Genomic DNA, 21,584 nt, shown 5'->3' with positions numbered 1-21,584 from the left:
GGCTAGGATCTGGAACCAACTTCCAAGGGAAGTGGTGCTGGCTCCTACCCTGGGGGTCTTTAAGAAGAGGCTTGATGTCTACATGGCTAGGGTCACTTGAGCCCAGTTTCTCTCCTGCCCAGGCAGGGGGTCGGACTTGAAGATCTACAAGGTCCCTTCCGACCCTACTTCTATGATTCTCTGATTCTCCTACATATAGCCATAGTGGGTTGTATCACTCCACAGCTAGGAGACTGGGAGTAGGGATCAAAGAATACCTCTCTGCCAGGATTTCCTGGAGGCTTGAGGATAACAGAATGGAAACAGCAGAGCCTTTGACACCCTGCCACTCTCTAAAGCCTGTCATTGCTGGGCTGGTTAGTTTAGTCTCAGAGGACTCTTAAAATTTCTCATGTACTGCATTCCCACCAAAACCAGAGAATAGATGTCTACCATCTCCTTGCCCCAGTTTTTCACAGAACAGAACTGTGAGGTACTGGCTTTGCTCTTCAGTTCACAGAGAGTCTTCCCTTACCTGGACATGGTCTAAAATTAATCATATGGAATTCAATAAAGACTAGTGAAAAGTCCTGTATTTAGGATGAAACAATAGCACGTACAAATAGACAGGGGAAATGGCTGGGTAGGCTGCAGTACTGCAGAAAAGAACCTAGGGGTTATAGAGGACCATAAGGTGAGGATTGAGTCAGTGTACTCTTATTGCAAAAATAGCCAATAGCATCCTGATCTATACTAACAGGAGTATCACTTGCAAATCAAGATAAATGATTCTTGCACTCTATTCAGCGCTGACAAGGACTCATCTGGACATGTCCTGTCTTAGGCACTGCACTTCAAATAAAAAAGTTGACAAACTATAAAAAGGTCAGTGCAGAACATAAAAAATTATTAGAGTTCTAGGAAATGTGACATATGAAGAAAGCCTAAATGCACTGGGATTATTTAGTCTGGAAAGGAGGAAATAGAAGGGGGATTTGAAAAGTCTTCAAATACCTAAAGAGTAGTTATAAAGACAATGACATGGTTATAAAAAGGAAAGACTATTCTCTGGAGCCACAGGGAACAAAGACAAGAAGCAATGATCCTGAACTGCAGCAAGGGAAATATTGCTTGGAAATTAAAGAATAACTCTCTTACTATTAGGGTGATTAAGCACTGGAATGTGCGGGCCAGGAGCAGTCCCAGGTTCTTGGGGGCTTTCGCGCAGCGGGCTGTGGCCAGCAGCCCTGGCACGCGGGTCGGGGAATGCAGGCCGGCAGGCTAGAATTAGGCACGGACGCTTAGTGGTTGATTAAAGATTATTTTACTTACACCGAAGATGGTCACGGTGCAGGCAGGAAAACTTGCTTGAGTTGCAGTTACAAAACAAAACAAAAACTCGAACCTGCAGAACATGAGGGTACGTCGCAATGGGGTTTCGGCGACGGGAAGATGAACAAAAAACTCGAGAGTACGTTGCAATGGGGTTTCGGTGACGGGAAGATAAACCTGCAGGACTCAAACCCGGACAGAGCTCTGGATTCACTCACACGAAGTTTGCTAGGCTCCGTAGAACTTGCGCACAGGGAAGGGTACGTCGAGGGATCAGGCGGCGACGGGGAGAGGTCAGAGGTTGATCAGACCTCTATAGCCTGTGCTGGGTTCGATAGGCTCCGCAGTGCTCAGAGATCTTCACGAGACGTGAAGTTCTCCTCCTCCAGATGGTTGTGGAGTCCTCCCTTGCGGGGTTCTCCTCGGAGTTCTCCAACTTGGGCGGAAACCGCTCAAGCCTCTTATACGGCTAGCAAGCCAATCGCTAGCCGCCACGCAAGGAAAGAAAGCTACAAGTGGCGGGAAATAATTCAGCAGTGCTGAAGCGCACACAAACAAAATCACACCCTTGGGTTGTGAAATGGAACAGGTTACCTGGAGAGGTTGTGCAATCTCCATCTTTGGAAGTTTTTAAGAGCAGCTTAGACCAGTGCTCACCCTTTCTGTCTAGCAGGTTGGATCCGTAGTGCCCGATTCCTCTTCGGGCTGGATCTGGCCAATGGAAGCAATCAGGCACCCAGGACAGGTGTGGCCAGGCCCCATCTGGCTATGCCAAGGGGGACAAGGGACAGGCCAGCTCTGATCTAGCCATGCAAGGGCAAGGGGCATGACACAGTACCAGTCTGGCTGGGCAGAAGGAAAGGGAGCATGGCCCAGCTTTGCAGGGAGAAAGGGGCAGGGCCCAAACTTCCGGGGGGGGCAGGAAAAGGGGGAGAAAGAGGACATGGAACAATCCCAAACCAACAGTGCAGGGGAGTGGGCATGGCCTGGCCCCAATCTGGCTGCACAGAGGGAAGGGAGTGCGCCCCAGCTACGACCCACTCTGCAGGGCTTGGAATTTTGTCAGCAGGTAGGGATGGCATTAACTGCTACTTCTCTCCTGCCACCAAAATTTCCCAGTTCCTAGAGGGCCCCACGCACCAGATTCCAAAGCTCCATGGGCCAAATGCAGTCCATGGGGCCAAAGATTAAGCACCTCTGGTTTAGACAGACTCTTGACTGGGATGGTTTCATCAGGGATGATCCTGGCTTGAAGTGTCAGGGGGTGGGGTTGAACTAGATGACCTTCTAAGGTGCCTTCTAGTCCTACTTTTCTGTGATTCCTGACAGCCCAGCAGACTAGATGGGCCTGCTCCACCCTTACTTTGGCACCAATGTATTTCCTCACTACTCACCACTAGAGTCAGTGTTATTACTATACTCTGGTGGGGAGAATGACATAACAAATCATTTCAGTTGTTCCTGTTTCATCTGTGTTCACTTTTATATGATTTGCAATGATATGGAGTGCTATTATAGCAAACATCACGTGTTCATTCATTTTGGTAGTACTTTTAAAGGTATTTGAAGCATTACAAACATTACATCTGTCCATGTGCTGAGAAATAAATTTTGCAGTACTTTAAAATAAGTTAGAGCTTGAATGTCACACAAATCACTTCATCAGGATTTGTTTTGTTGCTTCTTTTATAATTCCATTAATTACATCAAGTGGGTCCTAATAAATATTTCAAGATTAGTACTCAGATTAAACACACACTTTCTTTGACCCTGATCCTGTAACCGAAATCAAACAAAAATCTGCATATGCACGGAGTACCTATGCTTTATGAGCCTCTGCCCAAGATGCAGGACTTAACCTTGGTAAAGCGCAATGCAGAATTGTCTCTCTCAGGTTAGAAAGACAGTTTCAACCAACCTCAGCTTCATTGTATGCTCTTCTTTTTGCTTGAAGATCTGATTTCAAAGAAACACACTGAGGCTGTAATAGTTGTGCTTCTTCATGTATCTTTTTTAACTGATCTTGGATGGTCTTGTACTTTTCTTCTGCTTCATTTACTTTGACCTTCACAAGATACAGAATAAATTAGATCACCTAAAATCCTTTTTCGTTACGTCGATACCATTTTGAACTACAGGAAAAAAATAACTAAGACTTTCTTGCGGGTTGCTGTTTAAATTCTTTTTCCTCCCAAAACATTCCTCCCAGAAGTTATGGAAGAGCAAGTTCATGGTTTAAAGAGGAAATAAAAATTTACTTAAGCTGTGCCCTTCAAATCAAAAGATTTAATGCAAGGATTCTTGTTGGAATTCTGAGCATTTCTAATGAAGTTCAGCAAAATTAATTAGAGTTGAATTACCAAGTATTTGACTTGAGGAGAGAATGAAAAGATTTTTGTTTTTCAAATTGAAATGAAGTAAAACACCAACAGTCAAAAGTATTTTCGTGTACAACTTTATTTTTATTTTTACATTTTCCCCTCTTTTTTGGATACTCAGGATACTGACTGAATATAGAAAGCAACCAAATGCACAGAATTCTAAATAGCACCCGTCATCATTTACTCACAATTTTACTGAAATAAGAAAAGATAAAATATTTTGGAAAGAAGTAAAATATTTATATTTAACTATCACTTTAAAATGTAGTTCAGTAATCTTAAAAGAGCAATTATAAACAACTTCATTTAAACAAATGTATGTTTTTGCTTATATGCAATCAAAATTAGTCACTTCTGACAGCCAGCTGACTCCACATAATTCAAATTGTACCCAATACTAAATACCTTCCCAAAACTCCTCAGATCTATCAGCAAATAAGAAAACAGCCACATGTCTGACTGCAGACAGAAAACAAATGACTTTCTTAGGCTAGAGTTGGTCTCCCCTGAACATGGACAAGGCACCACCTTTTCCAGTTTGTGAAAGGATGCTAACTTGTCTATTAAACTTTAGACTGCAAACAAATGAATAAATCAAGACAGCTGATATTTATACAGTTATTTGGGGTAAAAGTCAGTTAAAAAAAAAAAAGTGAAAAGAAACTAAATTCAATCAACTTGTTTTAAAGGCAAACATGCCTACCTGCCATTCACTTAGCTTCTGGACATACTTATCTGTACATCCTTCTTCAAGACTGATCCTCTCTTGGATTGGTTTTATTTCTTTTTCTGCCTCACTGACCTGCAGTATAAAAGAATTGAAGTACATATCATACTGGCAATAGTGTCACAGAAAAGTAGGGCTGAAAGGTACCTCCAGAGGTCACCTAGTCCAATCTACTGCATGAAAATTGATGGCCAGCATGGGGAATGAACCTGTATCTGTGGCCTTGGCAGAATCAGCACCAAGGTCAAGGTCAAGATAACCCAAAGATAATTAAGATATTAAGATAGTAAAACAAGAAAGTTACCACTGCCCAAGCCATTTTGTTTTTCAGTTCTTCTAGATAGTTTCGCATTTCATTCACAAACCCAATGGTTCTATAACGTTCCTTTTTTTCCATATAGAGTTGCTTTAGTTCTCGAAGACGCTAAAAGTTAAAAGATTTAAATGTTAGAGACCATAAAAGGCTGTGGTCCAATATGAAGTTTTAGAAATAATTTTTCATATTATCCAAGCAAATCCCATTTCAAGTTCAACTTGTGCTGCACAGTAGCTAGATCTGTCAGATAACTGCACAGTGCTCGTAGATGTAGTAAGTAATCACTGTATATGTTCACATACCTCTACTCCTTGCTCTATCTGGAGAGATGTATTTTCTTTAGTTTTCATAATGTATGAATAATCATCTTTCATCTGCTCCAGCTGGGTTGCCTTCATAAAGAACTAATCAAAGAAGAAAGATCTAAACTTCAGTTTTGATAGACTGTCATTTTTTTTAATTGAATTTTTTTTAATTCAAACTGTCAGAATAAAGAAAATTCATTGAATGTTCAGGGTGTTCAGAGCACTGTTAAAAAAAAAAGTGCACGTACCCACACAAACAAAACAAAGTCACCTGAGCTTAAAGAAGCAGGAACAACATAGGTACAACAAAAACTTATCAACCTGCAATATACCCTCTGGGAGCCCTATATTGCCACTACTCACAGGGAGGAGAGAGAAAAATTGGTTTCCATGAACATTTTGAAGGCTGCCAAATTTACATAATTAAGTTTTGTTATTTTTAAATTTCTTTCAATACATGCTATTTGTAACTCTTTGAAAACCTGAAACTGGAGTATTTGCTGGTTAAGAGAACCTACACTTTTTCCAAATATAACTCTCACCTGCTGTCCTAAAAGGATCTAGAAAATCCTAACTATAGATTTTCAAATAAAAGAAAATTAGGAAATAAATTCATAAAATCATAGAAAAATAAGGCTGGTAGGAAATTCAGGAGGTCATCTACTCCAGTGTCTCTCAACCTGTGGGTTGCAATGCAAAAGCGGGTCACAATAATATTTGAAAGGGCTGGGAGCAAGTCCCAGAAAAATGCGGGAAAGCGTGGATTTCCCCTTGCAGGCTGGTAACATTCCAGCCTGCAAGGAGCTACTTGGGGAAATTAGAGCCAGCGGGTGCACATGCACATGACCGGTATGCAGCTAGGCAGGGTGGTAGAAGCAGCCTCAGCAGCTAGATGCAGGAAAGTGTATAAGTGTATGGGAGAGTGAGGGATGGAGGTCCAGGATGGGTATCTGCATAGGTGTGGAGGGTATGGGGGTTTTGGGGGGGGTGCAGGTACTGGCTGACGCTGGGGAAAGGCGGCCAGGCACTAAGGCTGCATTTGGGGGACGACGGACGACACAGGATGCCTGCCTCTCCAGCGGGGGAAGGGGGTAAGAGGGCCGTTTGTGGGTGACAGCACTGGGGCTGGTGCCCATACTCACAGGGGTAGGGTGGACAGGAGAAACTGCTCAGGGGGCTGACGGGTCCATGACCAGGTTGCGTGGCATGGCATAGGAGCCTCAGCCCAGGGTAGAGGGGGTGCCACAGGCCTCCTCTCCTCCTTCCTCCAGCCCATGCCAGGCCAGACTCACTCCACTGCCACCTGCACGAACTGGAGCAGCTACAGTCACCACAGTCTGGCTCCCCTGCCACATCCGACCCTGGGTGCAGCAGGCTGTGGGTTGGGAGTGAGAAGCACCAGCACAGCCTGGTGCTGTTGGGCCAGGAGTTGGCTAGGACTGTTGGCCGGGAGTGAGGGGGACTGGCAGGCCCACGGGGCTGTGGGTAGGCATTGGCCAATATTTACAAATGGGTGCTGGCTGAGGTTGAGAACACTGATCTACTCTAACCTTGGCTGAAATCAGGATCATCCTGAAGTGTTTGTCTAACCTGCTCTTAAAAACTATAGCTCTCTAGGCAATTTGTTCCAATGTTTAACAACCTCACAGCTGGAAAGGTCTACCTCAGCAGGGGCCAACCTTTTTGGCAGGAAAGCAAAAATTAGCTCCACATCCTCCCTGAATGCAACTCCAATCCCTTTCCCCTGCCCTATCTCTAACTGTGCTTTCTTCCCCCTCTTCAGCCTGCCATGTGCCACACAGAGACTGCCTGTGCACTGGTGGCACTCATGCTGCAGGTCAGCCACCCTAATCAATCACATGTCCAACCCCAATGTCTCTTGTTGCAATTTAAGAACATTACTTCTTGTCCTATTCTATGTGATGAAAGAGAAGTTTTTCACCATTCTCTTTATAACCAACTTCCATACATTCAGTACTGTTATCAAATCCCCCCATACTCTTCTCATTTCCATTGAATAATCCCAGTTTTCCCAACTCTTCCTCCTAAATCATGCTTTCTAGACCTCTGATCATTTTTGTTGCTCAGCTCTGTAATCCTTCTAATTTGTCCACATCTTTCTTGAAGTACAGTGCTCAACACTGTCCATTGCACTTCAAGTCAGGCTTCATCAGCACTACACAATTTGAAGGCAACACTCTTGTTAATGAAATCCAGCATGCTATTTGCTTTTCTCACAGCAAAAGCACGCTGTAGATTCATGTTTGGTTTGTGGTCCACTATAACCTAACCCCCCAGGTCTTTTCTTGCAGCACTACAACCTAACAAGCCATTTCCCAGTTTGCATCTGAGAACGTGATTGTTCCCTCCCATGCACACTACTCTGCAGTTACCAATAGTGCAACTAAACAGAGGCAATCAGGGCACCAGCCCCAGGTGCCAACTTGAGGAAGAGGGCACAACAATAGCAGCTGTTGTGCTGTTCACCCAGCTGCTGCAGCTGGCAACAGCTGCTACCCTGCACACCACTACTTCAGTCAAGGCATACTACATTCACTGCTTTCCCCCCGCAGGCATGGAGCTTGTCATCTTAACATGGAAGAACTTTTGACACTGCCTTCCACAACGTTCTCATTAGCAAACTAAGGAACTAAAGATTAGACAAAAGTACTGAAAGATGGATATACAACCGGTTGGATCACTCTGCTAAATGTGTAGTCATCGATGGCTCAATGTCTAGTTGGGAATATCAACTGGGTTGAAGGGTCTGTCCTGGTCTGGTATCGTTAACATCTACATTAATTATTGGGACAATGGGACTGAGTAAATGCTTAGCAAATCTGCAGATGACACTAAGTTATTTGGAGTTGCAGACATTCTGGATAGTAGGCCTAGGATCCAGAATGACACAGATACATTGGAAAAATGTTCTGTAATCAATCAGATAAGATTCCACAAGAACAAGTGCAAAATTCTCGACTTGGGACAGAATAACCACAGGCACAAATGCAGACTAGGGAATGAACTGGCTACACTACTGCACACAAGGACTTGGGGGCTGTGGTGGACCATAACCTTAATATGAGCCAACAGGACAGTCTTGCTGCAAAAGGAGGCAACAGTATCTTGGGTTGTATTAACGTGAGTGTTACCTGCAAATCAAGGGAAGGAATTCTTTCACTGTATTCAGCACTGGCAAGGCCTCATTCGGAGTACTGTGTCCAGTTTAGGGCCCCATACTTCAAGAAGGATGGTGAGCAGTTTGGAATGAGTCCAGCCCAAAGCAACAAAAATAATTAGAGGTCTGGAAAGCATGTCTTATGAGGAAAAGCTGAAAGAACTAGGGTTATTTAGTTTGGTGAAGAGAAGACTGAGGGGAGATTTGATAAAAGTCTTCAAATACCTGAAGGGTGATTATAAAGAGGATGGAAATAGCCTTATCTCTGTGTCCACAGGGATCAGAACTAGGAACAATGGTCTCAAGCTGCAGCAGAGAAAGTTAAGCTGGAGGTAAGGAGGAACTTTCTGATTATGAGTGTGCTCAAGCATTGGAACCGGCTACCAAGAGAAGTTATAAAATCTTCATCTTTTGAAATATGAGACCAGTCTAGACAGAGACTTGGCTGGGATGGTTCAGTCAAGGATGATCATGAGGTCTCTTCCAGTCCTACTTCACTATGATCACCTTGTTATACTCTGCACAAATGCTCATGGCTGTACAATTTACATAAGCCAATTTGTTGGGCATGCTAAATTAAATCTTGTCTGTCCCTGCTGACTTAAAAGACATCCATCTTCCCTAAATAATCTATAATCTGTCCTTTCCCTTCTCTACTGTTGCTCTCACTATGTTCGTCTGATAGCTGATCTTATTGGTGAAGATTGAAATAATGGACTTCAGTACATCATCCATTATTAGATTACCCTCCTTGTTTAGTAAGGCACCTATCTCTCCGCACTCTTCCTCTTACTTTATATAGTGAATGCTTTTTGTGCCTTTTTACATCTCTCACTAACTCAGTTTAAGCCCTGGCCTTCTTGATTTTCTTTCTACATGCCTGAGCTATACCTTTATACTAATCCTTAGGCATATGGCCAATTGTATTTTAATTCCTTATTTAAATACTAACTGATTTTATTTACCTTGTACTTGTCACCTTCATTTTTAGACTGTAAGAAATGCTTGCTCATCTCTTGGGTTAAAACAGACACAGGATTATCTACCTATAAACAACAAATAATTAAAAGAAAACTCGAGAACAAAATAGTAATTTTAAACTGGTTGAATATCTCTGAAAGTTAACAAATCAACAGAAGTGGGAATTGAAACCTCCATTATATCCCACATGTCCACTGCCAAAGTGGTTAAAAAAATAGCTGGAAGCACCACAACTGCAGGTCAAACAATCCAGTCTGAACTAGAGAGCAGCAGTCAGATCCTAAGACACTTTTCTATTATTAGTCTTGATTAATTCTATGAGAGAATACATCCAAAAACAGTGTTAAACATGGATTTTACGTGCAACACCAGTTAATATTCTGTTTATTACTTAACAGATAGAAAACTAACCAAAACAAATTTAACTTAGAACTGGATGATAAAAAGACCTATTTGCAGAAGGTGAAAAAAGGAAGCTCTAATTAAAGGGAGAATCAAGGGGAGCCGCTGAGCAGGCTTAAAATTCTTGGGACAGATAACAAAACTTCCAGCTTTTAAGTCACAGTTGGTGTGTTTATCTATGTAGTTGCCAAGAGATACTCATTTTCTGCAGAAGACAGTTTTTTAAAATCCATTTTTAGCTTTTATATCTGTGAAAGTAATTTTGAACATGAACTCAAACAGTACTGGGTTAGTATAAAAAGGTGCAAAGTGATATTGTTTTACAAATGCAAACTTCTGCTTTAATGAGAAAAAAAATGAGTTTAAAATGATAAACATGAACTATGAAACATATTAGCAATTACCTGTATGTTAAAATGATCCAATATTGCTACAAGTTCCTCTTTCTTACAAGAAATTGAGGTCCCTAAAGGCATAAGAAAAAAAAAATAAAACAAGAACATAGACTAGTTAGCAAACAAAATTGCAGATAAGTATAAAAAATTTCAACTCATTCAAAAAACTTAGGGCACCTATAAATGTAACCGAGCTCTGCTCCAATGTGTGTTAATTAGTACACGTTTGAGCAGACTCGATTAATCAAGTTGGCTGCCAACCTGTGGAACATGTTAATTAGCATGATACAGCAGCCTCTGCATCACGTGTATTCAGCATCCCTGCATTTCACAATGGTGGCAAGGACACTTTAACTAAAGCTCATCAAATGAGCACCGCTTGCCTACCTCCACCCCAGAGCACGTGTATAGATGCCCTTAGAGTTTCACACTGGAATAAGAATATAGTCAATAACTTCCCAACAGTGTTAGGATTGAGGGAAAGATTTATATCCTATGCAAATATATTAACTAAAGACAGAAAACGTTATGTATTAAAAATAGAGGTTGTACTTTTAAAAATCTATTCAGTGGTTTTAAGAATCTCTCTTTTGAAGCCAGTGATGAAAAATTAGTTTAATCTGTTACTACACTTTCCGTTTTCATCTGCCCAGAACGCAAAATGATAGATGTGGAAAAATCTTCAGAACATAGTTCAGTCCTCTGCACCACGGGTTCCCAACCCCCAGGCTGCAGCCCAGTACCAGGCCGTGAAGGGTTGGCTGCTGGATCAGAAGCGACCGTGGACCAGCAAACCATGGACTGGAAGTGACCAGCATACTGTGGGCCAGCTGCTGGCCCATAGTATGCCAGTCATTGCTGGTCCACAGTTTGCTGGTCTGCAGTCACTTCTGGTCCAGGGTTTGCTGGTCCCCACCATAAAAAGGTTGGGAATCTCTGCTCTCCACTAACACAGGATGCATTATTCTAAACCAGTGAAGGCCAACCTTTTAAGCAGGTGTGCCACAAATTAGACCCACACCCTCCAAGTGCCACTCCAATGCCCTTCCCCAATTCGGTTTGCTGCTCTGCTTTCCGCTCCAAGTCATATGCTCTCTGTCTGATCCGCTGCTCTGCTTTCTACATCCTTTCCTGCCCAATTTTATTCTTTGCATTCTGCTTTTTGTCCTGTCTGCAGCTGTGCTGCCTGTCCCCTCCCCAATTTGCCACGTGCAACACAGAGGCTGCCTGTGCCACTTTTGGTACCCATGCTGCTGGTTGGCCATCCCTGTTCTAAGCCATCCTGAAAAGAAGTATATCCAAACTCTTCTTGAAAACCTCCAATGAGGGAGGTTCCAAAATTACTTTATACCGTTAAACCCATAGTCCTTTCTGACCTTAGAGTTAAAAAGCTTTTCTTGACATTTTAATTTAAATCCCTTTTTGCTGCAAATCCATTGTTACATGTCCTGCCCTCTGTGGCAAAGGAAGTCAGCTGTTCTCCCTCTTCTTTATGGCAGGTTTTTAAATAATTAAAAACTGCTATGATGACTGCCCCTTGCCCAAATACCACCACCACCTTTTGTTCTTAACTCTAGTTAAGTATCTCAATATTTCCTCATACAATTCTTTTAACTTCTTTGGTGCTCATCACTGGATCCTATGCAGCTTCCCTACATCCTCTCTAAAATATTGTGATCAAAACTAGACACTGTACCACAGTATTACGGCTGACGCCTACCCAGATCAAAAGTAGCATAGTTCTATCACTTCCTATGTCTAATAATATTTCTTTTAATATGGCCCCACACAGCACTGTATAAGAGAGCAAGAGGGATTTTTTTTTAATCTGTATTATTTAAAAAATTACATATATTAAAAACATCCAGTTAAACATAACCTATTAAAAACAAAAAAACCCACATGGGGCTATGAATCAAAATAACCACGCAGCAAAAGAGAATCATTCAATCAAGTAACAAAGGAGAAAACCCTTGCACCTCCCTTAACCCCACATACCAGTGATCTTCCACAGTAGGCAGGGCTGTCAGTGAGGCCCTACCTACATTAGGATGCAAACTGTTTACATGTTGCTTTAGGGCAAAGTACTCAAATTTAATGCTAAGATGTGTTTGAATAAGGATATGAGACACATGGAGGGCATCAGAGCTGAACCTGGTGAGCCGGTTCTGGCAGCTCTTCAGTGTCACTACCTCAGCCCGGGCCAGGAGAAAGCTGCCCAGGTACACAACACTTCTCTCAGATTCTCACGAAAAGATATGCGCCATCTAACTTAACTCTAAGGAGAGAGAGAGAGAGAGAGAGTGCATGCAAGCACACAACAACAGAGATCAAAGGTGTGAGATCATCACATTACTGAGTCCTGTCAAGTCTGTGATCCATCATAACCCCCATATCTGCTACTGCCTAGCCAATTAATCTCCCTTCTATATTTGGTTTTTCTTAGGAAATACCTAATCTTTCACACAGAAAAATACTGTAAATGCTTTAAATAATTAAAAGAAGAAATATCACCAAACCTGATTTGCTTTTCAGTTTATAACTACGACTTCCATCCGCGTTAATACGCTGACTGACAACAATAGAATCGCCATAAACATCTGGCTTAAAGGCATCTCTACCTTGGTTTCGTAATGTTATTGAAACATCTGCAGAACTAAAACAAACAAATGAACAAATTTCCAGTTGCATTTGAATCATCCAACAAAACTTTACAGCAACAGATTTTCAAATCCTGTTTATAAAACAAGTCAAATTTAGTTGGGGACGTTTTCATCTAAATTGTGGCTCAATACTGCGGCTTAAATACTATGGTCATTCTGTGATTTATGTTTGCCTAGGACAGATGTAGGTCTGGAAACAACTTTCTTAAGCTAAAACTGTGGTAAATTGACAGCTGTATGGATTATGCAAAATCTAACCACGTTAGACCATTTCTATGATAGGGACCTCATTTGAATAAGAAAAAAAAGAAAACAAAACCCACAATCATGAAACTTAAAATTTGATGGCAAAGGACACAGAAACTGGTAGACATACAAGAAGGTCTAATTTGGGACTTGAAGGCTTTCCATTGACTCCTCTCAACTGAATGAAAGCCTAACAAATTAAACCTAAAGAGCTAAGTCACCAGGGCCCCATCAGGCATACAGCATGGACATCCCCTCTCCCCCCCCCACACACACACTCACTGCTGCACTGTGCACCTGCCTGGGCACACCCCCCTACTGCGGCACTGGGCCTTTCCCACTGCTGTGGAATTCCCTCTCCCCCCGCTACAAGGCTCTGGCCCCACATTCTCACCCCTTGCAGCCTCCGATAGCACCACACCTCGTTGGGTAAGGCAGGAAGTGGCAGCCAGAGGAAGGAGGGGGAAGCTTGGAGACTCCAGCTGTTATTGCCAGAGTGGTGCCTGGGTGATGGCCCTGGGTCTGCATATTAACCCCAGGTGAGACCCCCCTACATTGCCAGTTGTACAGCTCTGGCTTAGTGCATTAGTGAACTTTCTACTTTATGCCCTAATGGGTGTATATAAAAATCAATCAGATATGAACGTAGGGAGAACATAGTTCAGTCCCAAAATAAGGTCACCGTTGAAAAAGACATAATATTAGCAACTCAAAATAAAGCAGTGTCTAAATAAAATTAGAACTCAATGGGGATTATTAAAAAAAATATTTAAACAAATTCTGCATTTGTAAAGCAAAAAGAAACTAAATCTAAATGAAATGGTTAAAGGGATATCTGATTAAACTAGTTAATATATTAGGTATAATATAGGCATTCCAGGTATTACACTTCATTTTAAAAATATATGAATGTGTGGTTGTAAAATTTTATTTCTTATTCGAGTGATCCTAGCACACAAAACAGCATGAAAAGCTAGGCATGTTATAACTAAGTTAAGAGTCAAGACAGACCTCCACAAACACATTACACAACATTTCACTTACGACTCTCCATCTTTTACAAATACTTTTAAAGAGGATCCTCTATTAGTTGTGGTAGCTTTTCCACCAAGACCAACAATAAGAGCAGTTAATACAGCACTCTTCCCACCTATTAAAAAAAGCATGTAAATGTTTTATGAAGCAAAATTGTATTTTTAAAATGCAATTAAATTACAATTTATATTTTCAACCAAAACTCCACACATTTAAATCTCACTAATACTGAAATTTGAATAAAAAATAATATTAGAATAGTATGCTAACCATTCATTTTTTTGCAAAATATTGACAACTTTTCCAACATCTCTCTCATGAAAAGTTGAGTTCAGCATTAAATTTAAACCTACTTAACTTATGTACAGTTCAAGAAATTTCCATTCTTTTTCCTAACACTTTTCAGCATTGAATGTTCATTTAATTTCTTTTCCCCTCAAAATCAAACAAAGAAACTTCTAGTGAGCACCCCTGGGGGAGACATGGGGAGCACGTGCCTCCTGGATTGGTGTATGGGGCAAGGATAGGATGCAGACTTGGGGCCAGGGGCTGCACCAGCCTCTTCCCAGCAGGGGTTGGCCAGGGTTGCGCTCAGGGTGAGTGGGGATGGGGTTAGTGACGGTGGTGCTGGGAAGGGGGCTACAGGATGGGCTACAGACATCCAAAATTTTGCCATAGCTACCCCATAGCGCCCCTCCCAGCACTGCTGCCACCCGCCCCACCCCACCCCGAAAGCAGCCCCGGCTCAGCCCCCTTTGCCGGGAAGAGGCTGGCATAGCCTCTGGCCCTGAGCCTGCAGCCCGTCCTTGCCCCATACACCAATCTGGGGGGCACGTGCTCCCCATGCCTCTCCTAAGGGTGCACGCAAGGGTGGGAGCCCATCCACCCATGGCTCCATCCTGCGCTCCATCTTGGCTGGGCAGTGCTGGACCCTTCCGCAGCCCCACTCCCTCCCTGACTGTGGGGGCCTCGATCTGCCCCCACCCCACAGATGTACTGGCCAGATGCTGGTCTCCAAGCTGCTGGGTTGCATTTCTGGTAGCGTGAATGCTGCAACTGTGCACATGCACATGGCATTTATTGGTGACATTATCAGCATTCAGGTTTTTTTGGCTGATAATGTCAATCTTCCTTTTACTGGTACCAATATGATCTGGACCAATATACTGGTGCACTTCTACCTAATTAATGTACAAGTAAACCAGACAGAGGGACCTTTCCCAGTTGCTCATGACACACACAAATCTCCTCCTGGCAAACAATTACAAAACTTCCCAAAAACCCAACTAGAATACAATATAAAAAGACTGAATGAAAGACAAAATATACAAAGGAACTTAGGAAGATTAAGTACTTAAGTCCAAAAATATAATAATCACAATCATCTGCCGCACCAAATCTTTGATAAGCAAATTACCCAGGTGCCTAAAATTACTATTTCCGTATGAACTCAGAAGCATCTTTACATTTACAGGCCTGAATAGCCTCTCATGCCTTATAGGATCCATGAACTGCATGTTCCTTCACCAATGTTCCTTCAGGAGCAAAATCCAATAAGCACACTCAGAGCAGGCTGACAGGATGGAGCTCTGCACAAGACAGCACATTCCTACTGCCCAAAGAGAATAAAGTGGTATCCCCTATATGCAAAACCTAATGGTTGATGCATTCAGCCAAGACAGGAGACAAAAATTCAATTCTCTTCCTTATTCAAGATGAATTAGCCCTGCAAGAGAGAGTAAAATCTAATGGTCAGGGCATTCACCAATGGCAGGAGGTTCTAAGTTTTTGTCCTATAACAGGAACTGTTAAAACAAAACGTCTCAAATGTAAACAGTCAAGATCTCAAGAAAATCCTTCCCAGGTGAGTGCAGCAGCCTAGCTTAGAGAGTTTTGCTCCTGCTCTTCCTTTTACTGGACCTAGAGTTTTCAGTTCATTTCCTCTTAGCATCATAATATTCTTGCCCCTTTATGGATCTAATCCTTAGTATGTGAATATTTAAAAGTAAACAAAAATACTTTGGAGCAACTTAATACTTACTTCCATTGTTTCCCACCACAAAATTGACATTGGATCCAAACTGAAAGGGTCCGAGCATTGAGTGGCACATAAAGTTTTTTAGTTGGATGCTTTCAATTATCCCAACTTCCCCTGAAGTCTATAAAAATATAATACAATTGCATAAAAGAATTAAAATAAAAACAATCAATGAAGATAAAGTATAATGAGAAATCAAAAAGGCTGAATGATAATTACATGCCAGCAAGTAAATTAAGCAAAACAGAACAATTAACAGAAGTGTTTGAGATAATGCATGTTAATTACATGACATTATGGATAACTCATAGTTGATGGTGTCAGTCAAATCACTTACCAAAATTACTTTTAGTTTCCCCTTCATAAATTACCTTAAATACCTTACATGTGAGGAGTATATATTAGTGTTTGGATACCATATTGCAACTGGTGTACTTCATAGAAACAGAGTAACATTTTAGAATGTCCTTTACTCCTTTTAGCTGGTGTGTAACAATTTCTGGTTAGGAGGTTAGGAAGAAGCAGCTGAAATTAGAAGTGGAAGGGATAAAGCCCTGGTAAAAATTGATACTCTTCCTGCCCCTTCCTTCCCCCCCTTTTATAAACATCGTTTTAGTTTTGAGGCACCCAACAGTACGTTATTTCCTAAAAAGTTATTGATAAAACGTAGAATGACTAATGTCAAGAGAAATTCAGTTTCCTAGTTCTGAGTATTTTTAAAGATATTTTTAAGTAATGCCTTGCATTAGACATTACTGCATTTGCACTTTAAAAGGATTCCTGAGATTTAGGAAAAAATAATATTTACCTACCTTATTATGATTCAACTATTATAAAAGGTGGTAAGAATAGGAGTGTATTTATAGCCAAAAATGTTTCACCAATATAAACCACTTCAGTATTGTCACTACAATTATGTGGGGTACATTTAACAATCGTTCAAAATGCTCCTTCACAGGCAGTCCTTTCTCTTTCCAGTATTTTCCTCTCTCTCTCTATCACCAAAGCACAGCTGTACAAGGTATTTGGTTAATCATCCACTAAATCAAATGCTATTTTCTTAACTTCTGCAATTGTATGGACAGTTTGAAGCACTCCAACCCCCAGAAAGCCTCAAATTCAGGGCCATGCATATGTGCACCTGCCTCTCCACTTGTGGAACACTTAAAAATTGCCACAGAGGCATACAGCTGTACCACTGTCCAGCCAGGATACTGGAGAGCAGGAACCCCTCCCCGCCTTGACCTCTGGAGGTTACTGAAGGCAGGCAAATGCATAGGAGAACACTCACTGGTTGTCCACAGAGCAGAGCATTGTGGGATGCCAGAGGATCAGTGGAGCGTACTTATATTTCAAGAAGCATTTGAAAAAGAAACAGTTCAAGATATCGCTCATTTTTTAAGGGTTATCTTCAGCTATGCACATCTGAAACTCCTCAAACAATAAGGATACAAAGGCACTTAGAGCACTTCAAAAAGCACATCCTATCCATGGTGTTGACTGACTATATTTGGCTTCTGCAGCAGTCACTGTATGTGAAGCAACTGACTGGTAAGTTGCCAATGTAATTCATGATTTTTTATTTTAAACAAAGAATAATTATCACAACTATGTGCCTTACACCATTAAAACAAAGTCAGGACTACAGCAGGCTGTGGAATTTATAAAATGATCAAAATAGATTGCACTGAAAGGCTGTCCACAATATGTTGATATATTTGAATCACAGATTATGGCTATAAGCTCCCTGAAAAATTATACTAGATGAAAGGATATTCTTCAAAAGGTAACTGCAGACAATTACTCTGAAGAAGGCCATACAACAGAAACATCACTGCTAGCATTCATTTCCATATAGCTATTACTGCAGCCTATGGGCAAGATGCTTGTTTTACTGGCAACTGGAATCAGTGCACTAAATTCATACCATGATTTTTTCCTCTTTTCTTCATTAGTTCAATTTCAAACAGGATACACTACAATTTATAGCTTACCAACTGTGAGCAAGAATTGCTGCCAGATGCTAGATGTGAATGCTCTGCTTCATCGGGTTCATCATCATACTTATCCGCATCTTCTTGTCTTAGCCTTTTATGGCCTCCAGATTTAGAAACACTTTCCTCTTTTCTCTTACCCATCAGTACTAGAAAATAAAAATAAAAGGTATATTATTAGTTTCAGTCACTTGATTAAATGCACCAACATGTTTAGGACTACCTATTGAACATACTGAAAATAAAAATTAATGATCACAACAAGCTACGGAAAAAAAGAAAAATCAACCCAATTATTATGGAGCAATGCTAAGAACTACCAGTTCTTAGCAAGCAAAATTAAAATTCAAGTCAAGCTAAAAAAAAGGAAAGAGAGAGAGAGAGAAAAACTCAACGCACAAGCATCAGTATCACATAACAATAGGGTTAGAACAGACAACAAAAAAAGTCATCCAGGTCCAAGATCAGGCACAAATGTAGAATGAAATAATCCTATATCATCCCAGACAAATGCCTAACTAGCCTTTTCTTGAAAGCTACCAGTGAAGGGGATTCAACAACTGTCTTGGCAGCTTATGACACTGTCCTACTGTTCTGACTGCATGGACATTCTGGCTGCCTACAGACATTAAAAAAAAAAAAGTGCTTTACATTAAAATTTGGCGCACACCTGCCCAAACCCAGAGCATACCCGGAAGAGGCAGCATGTTAATTGGACTCGGCTCTGCAGCATCTGTATAGATCAGGTGCTTTAGCGGGCTTCTTTGGTGCTTTTAGTTGATTCAATCAGCTATTAGATAAAAGCACCAAAAAGCCCTGCTGAAGCGCCCAATCTATACAGACACTCCAGAGCCAAGTCAAAATAGGATGCTGCTTCTTCCAGTAAAGCATGGTTTTTTTCCACATCTGCAAGTAGCCTCTAATATTTAATCTGGATCTGCTTTGCTGCTGTTTAAACCCACTGCTTCGTGTCCTGCCCTCGGCAACGAGAACACTTATTTTCCCACTTTACACCATCTTTTCAAAATATATGAAATATATTATATAAAAATATATGAAAGCTGTTATCATGTTCCCTCTTAATCTCCAAACTAAACAAACCTAACAAACCCGCATGACCCAGTTTTTCCTTGTATTGCTTATTAATCCCAACCCCCTTTATCTTTTTGTCACTCATCTCTGGATCCTCCCCACTTTTTCCACAACCTTAAGTGGTCATAGAACCCAGAACTGAACAGTTCTGTAGCTGAGGCCTAACTAGCACCACATAGAGTAGTACTCTCACTTCCCATGTGTTACACGCTATACTCCTGCCAATACAGCTCAAAATTGCATTTGTTTTTTTTCAGTAACTGAATCACACTGCTGATGGAGGGCAAGCCCTTCCCCGCACAGATTCTTCTGAGCAACATGACAGGCATCTCCCATTCTGTTTTTGGATTTATTTTTTTCTTAGAGAAAAAGCATCTTCCATCCTGAATTCCATCCTGTTGCTTATTTCCCAGTTTTCTGTGCTGCCAAGAGTCTTCTTCATTCTGATACTAGCTCCCCAATTTTTAGAACCCATTTCAGTTTTGTGTCATTTGGGATAGTAACCAGGAAGCTCTCTATTCCTGCAGTTGAATCATTACAATAATTCCAACTATAATTTAACTACTCTGTTTGTAGTTATTCAGCCAGTTACATATACACTTGTTAGTCTACCTAGTCCACTTTTCTTTAGCTTACTTTAGTTTATGTAAACTGTCATATCAGACTGTATCAAAAACCTTACTAAACCCAAGTGTGTATTATGTTCACTGCATTTCCCACATCCATTGAATTTGTTACCATGTCGAAGAGAAAAATCAAGTTGGCATGATTTGTTCTTAATAAATCCATGATGGCTTCACCTCTTCCTCCTCCAGGTATTTACAAATTGACAGCTTTATATTTTGCTCCAGTAATTTCCCAGGTATTGAACTGATCAGTTCCCTGGGTGCTCCCTTTTAGAGATGAGCACTATATGAGGCTGTCTGCAGTCCTCTGGGACTCTTCCATGGCTCTGCAAATATTGTTACCCTGGCTCCAAATTTTCTTCAGCAATGAATTTTGGGATGAATTTTGGCAGGCACTGCTGACTTGAAATCAAGTTTGGAAACAGTTCTCCAACGTGCTCTTTACTTACTGGGATCTGCACTCTTCTTCTTCATCTGTATTAATGTTGTTAGCTGTAACATCACAGTTTGTTTCTGTGGTGAAGCCTGAAGCAAAAGAAACACTGGGCAGCTCCGCCTTTGCATCTTCTGTGAATAGCTCGCCGTCACAATTTAATTGGTGGACCCAGTTTCCTTGGTCATTTTTTCCTGTCTGACATTGTATAATCCCCCACCCTGTTTTTGTCTTTATCCCTTATCATCCGTTTATCAATTTTTGCCTTTGCTTTCCTAATTTTGTCCTTGCAAATTCTTGCTATTCCTTGATATACTTCCTTAGTGACTTGCCTTCCATTTCATTCACTCCACATTTCTCTTGATTTAAGCTCCTTTCGCAGTCTCACTCTCCTTGTCATTGTTCTCTTTACTCTGTGTTGGAATAGCTTCTTGTTGAGCCTTTAACTACTACATCCTTTTAGATCTGCTGGCCATCCTGGACCCCTTTATCCTTCAATCTGTTTGCCCACAGGACTTCGTCTACTATTTTTCAGAGTCCATCTCTTTGGAATCTAGTATCCTTGCTGTGCTTATCTTGTGCTTTCTCTTTCTTATGGTCTTGAATTCTATTATAGTACCATTACTTGCTTCCAAATGCACATTATATTCACATTCATTATCGATTCTTCTTTATTAATCAAACAATATCCAAAATAGACAATGCCCCAGCTATACCCTGAACTGACTAAACTTACTGGAAATTTTATGCTTTGCCATATTATTCTTCCAACAGATATTAGGGAAGTTAATTAATACTAACCTCCCCACCACATTAATACTACCTCATAAATCTGGCAGAATTTTACCTGCTTGAAGAATGTCTCATACTCCGTTTCTTTCCATTTTGGGGACATATATTAGACCACCATCCCAATATCACTGTTGCTGTTCTCCCCTTTATCTTCAAGTAACCCTCAGACTTGTTCCTTTCTTCCTCCTGAACCTGAGGGGACACATATATTCTTAATCTACAGTATTAGTACTGCTTCCTTTTTTCCTACATTTATCCTTCTGAAACAAAATATACCCCTCAATCTTGATATTTTCTGATTGTGGCAGTTATGCTACCAAGTTACCGTAAAGCCAATTAAATCATAGTTTCCATATATACAAATACTAGCAATTCTTCTTGTTTGTTATCCATACTCCTTGCATTTGTATATATAAATCAAAGATGCCACGTAGGCTTCCCTATTGCTTCTCCTCTGTCATCTCTTTTTTGCTAGACTGTAGCTCCTGGATTTTTCACAATTAGGCCTTTTCTCTCAATCTTCCTCCCTCAGTGTTCAATACACTGTGGTCAAAAGGTTTGTTTTTACCATCCTCAACAGCACTTAAAGGCCCCATCAGGTTAGCCACACAGTCCCCAAATATACTCTTCCCATTCTTTGTCTGTTCAGGGTCATTCCCAGCAGTATCA

General features: G+C 41.1%; 1 protein-coding gene across 1 annotated transcript in view; it reads right to left on the bottom strand.

Annotated features, from left to right (window-relative positions):
• LOC102375070 (structural maintenance of chromosomes protein 6) overlaps nucleotides 1–21,584 on the bottom strand; it is a 63,382-nt gene that overhangs the window by 38,753 nt on the left and 3,045 nt on the right. Inside the window, exons 3-13 of the mRNA XM_014522235.2 lie at nucleotides 20,971–21,107; nucleotides 17,973–18,121; nucleotides 15,982–16,099; nucleotides 13,950–14,055; nucleotides 12,516–12,652; nucleotides 10,006–10,067; nucleotides 9,184–9,264; nucleotides 5,038–5,139; nucleotides 4,724–4,843; nucleotides 4,396–4,494; nucleotides 3,230–3,376 (exon numbers count right to left, since the gene is read on the bottom strand). Of these exons, the coding sequence (XP_014377721.1) occupies nucleotides 3,230–3,376; nucleotides 4,396–4,494; nucleotides 4,724–4,843; nucleotides 5,038–5,139; nucleotides 9,184–9,264; nucleotides 10,006–10,067; nucleotides 12,516–12,652; nucleotides 13,950–14,055; nucleotides 15,982–16,099; nucleotides 17,973–18,116 (1,116 nt within the window). The 5' untranslated portion in view covers nucleotides 18,117–18,121; nucleotides 20,971–21,107. The remainder of the gene's footprint in view (nucleotides 1–3,229; nucleotides 3,377–4,395; nucleotides 4,495–4,723; nucleotides 4,844–5,037; nucleotides 5,140–9,183; nucleotides 9,265–10,005; nucleotides 10,068–12,515; nucleotides 12,653–13,949; nucleotides 14,056–15,981; nucleotides 16,100–17,972; nucleotides 18,122–20,970; nucleotides 21,108–21,584) is intronic.

Source organism: Alligator sinensis, unplaced genomic scaffold, assembly GCF_000455745.1.
Source record: "Alligator sinensis unplaced genomic scaffold, ASM45574v1 scaffold870_1, whole genome shotgun sequence".
Taxonomy (NCBI): Eukaryota; Metazoa; Chordata; order Crocodylia; family Alligatoridae; genus Alligator; species Alligator sinensis.
The sequence above is the reverse complement of the archived record's forward strand: the minus strand, read 5'-3'. Positions and strand labels throughout refer to the sequence as shown.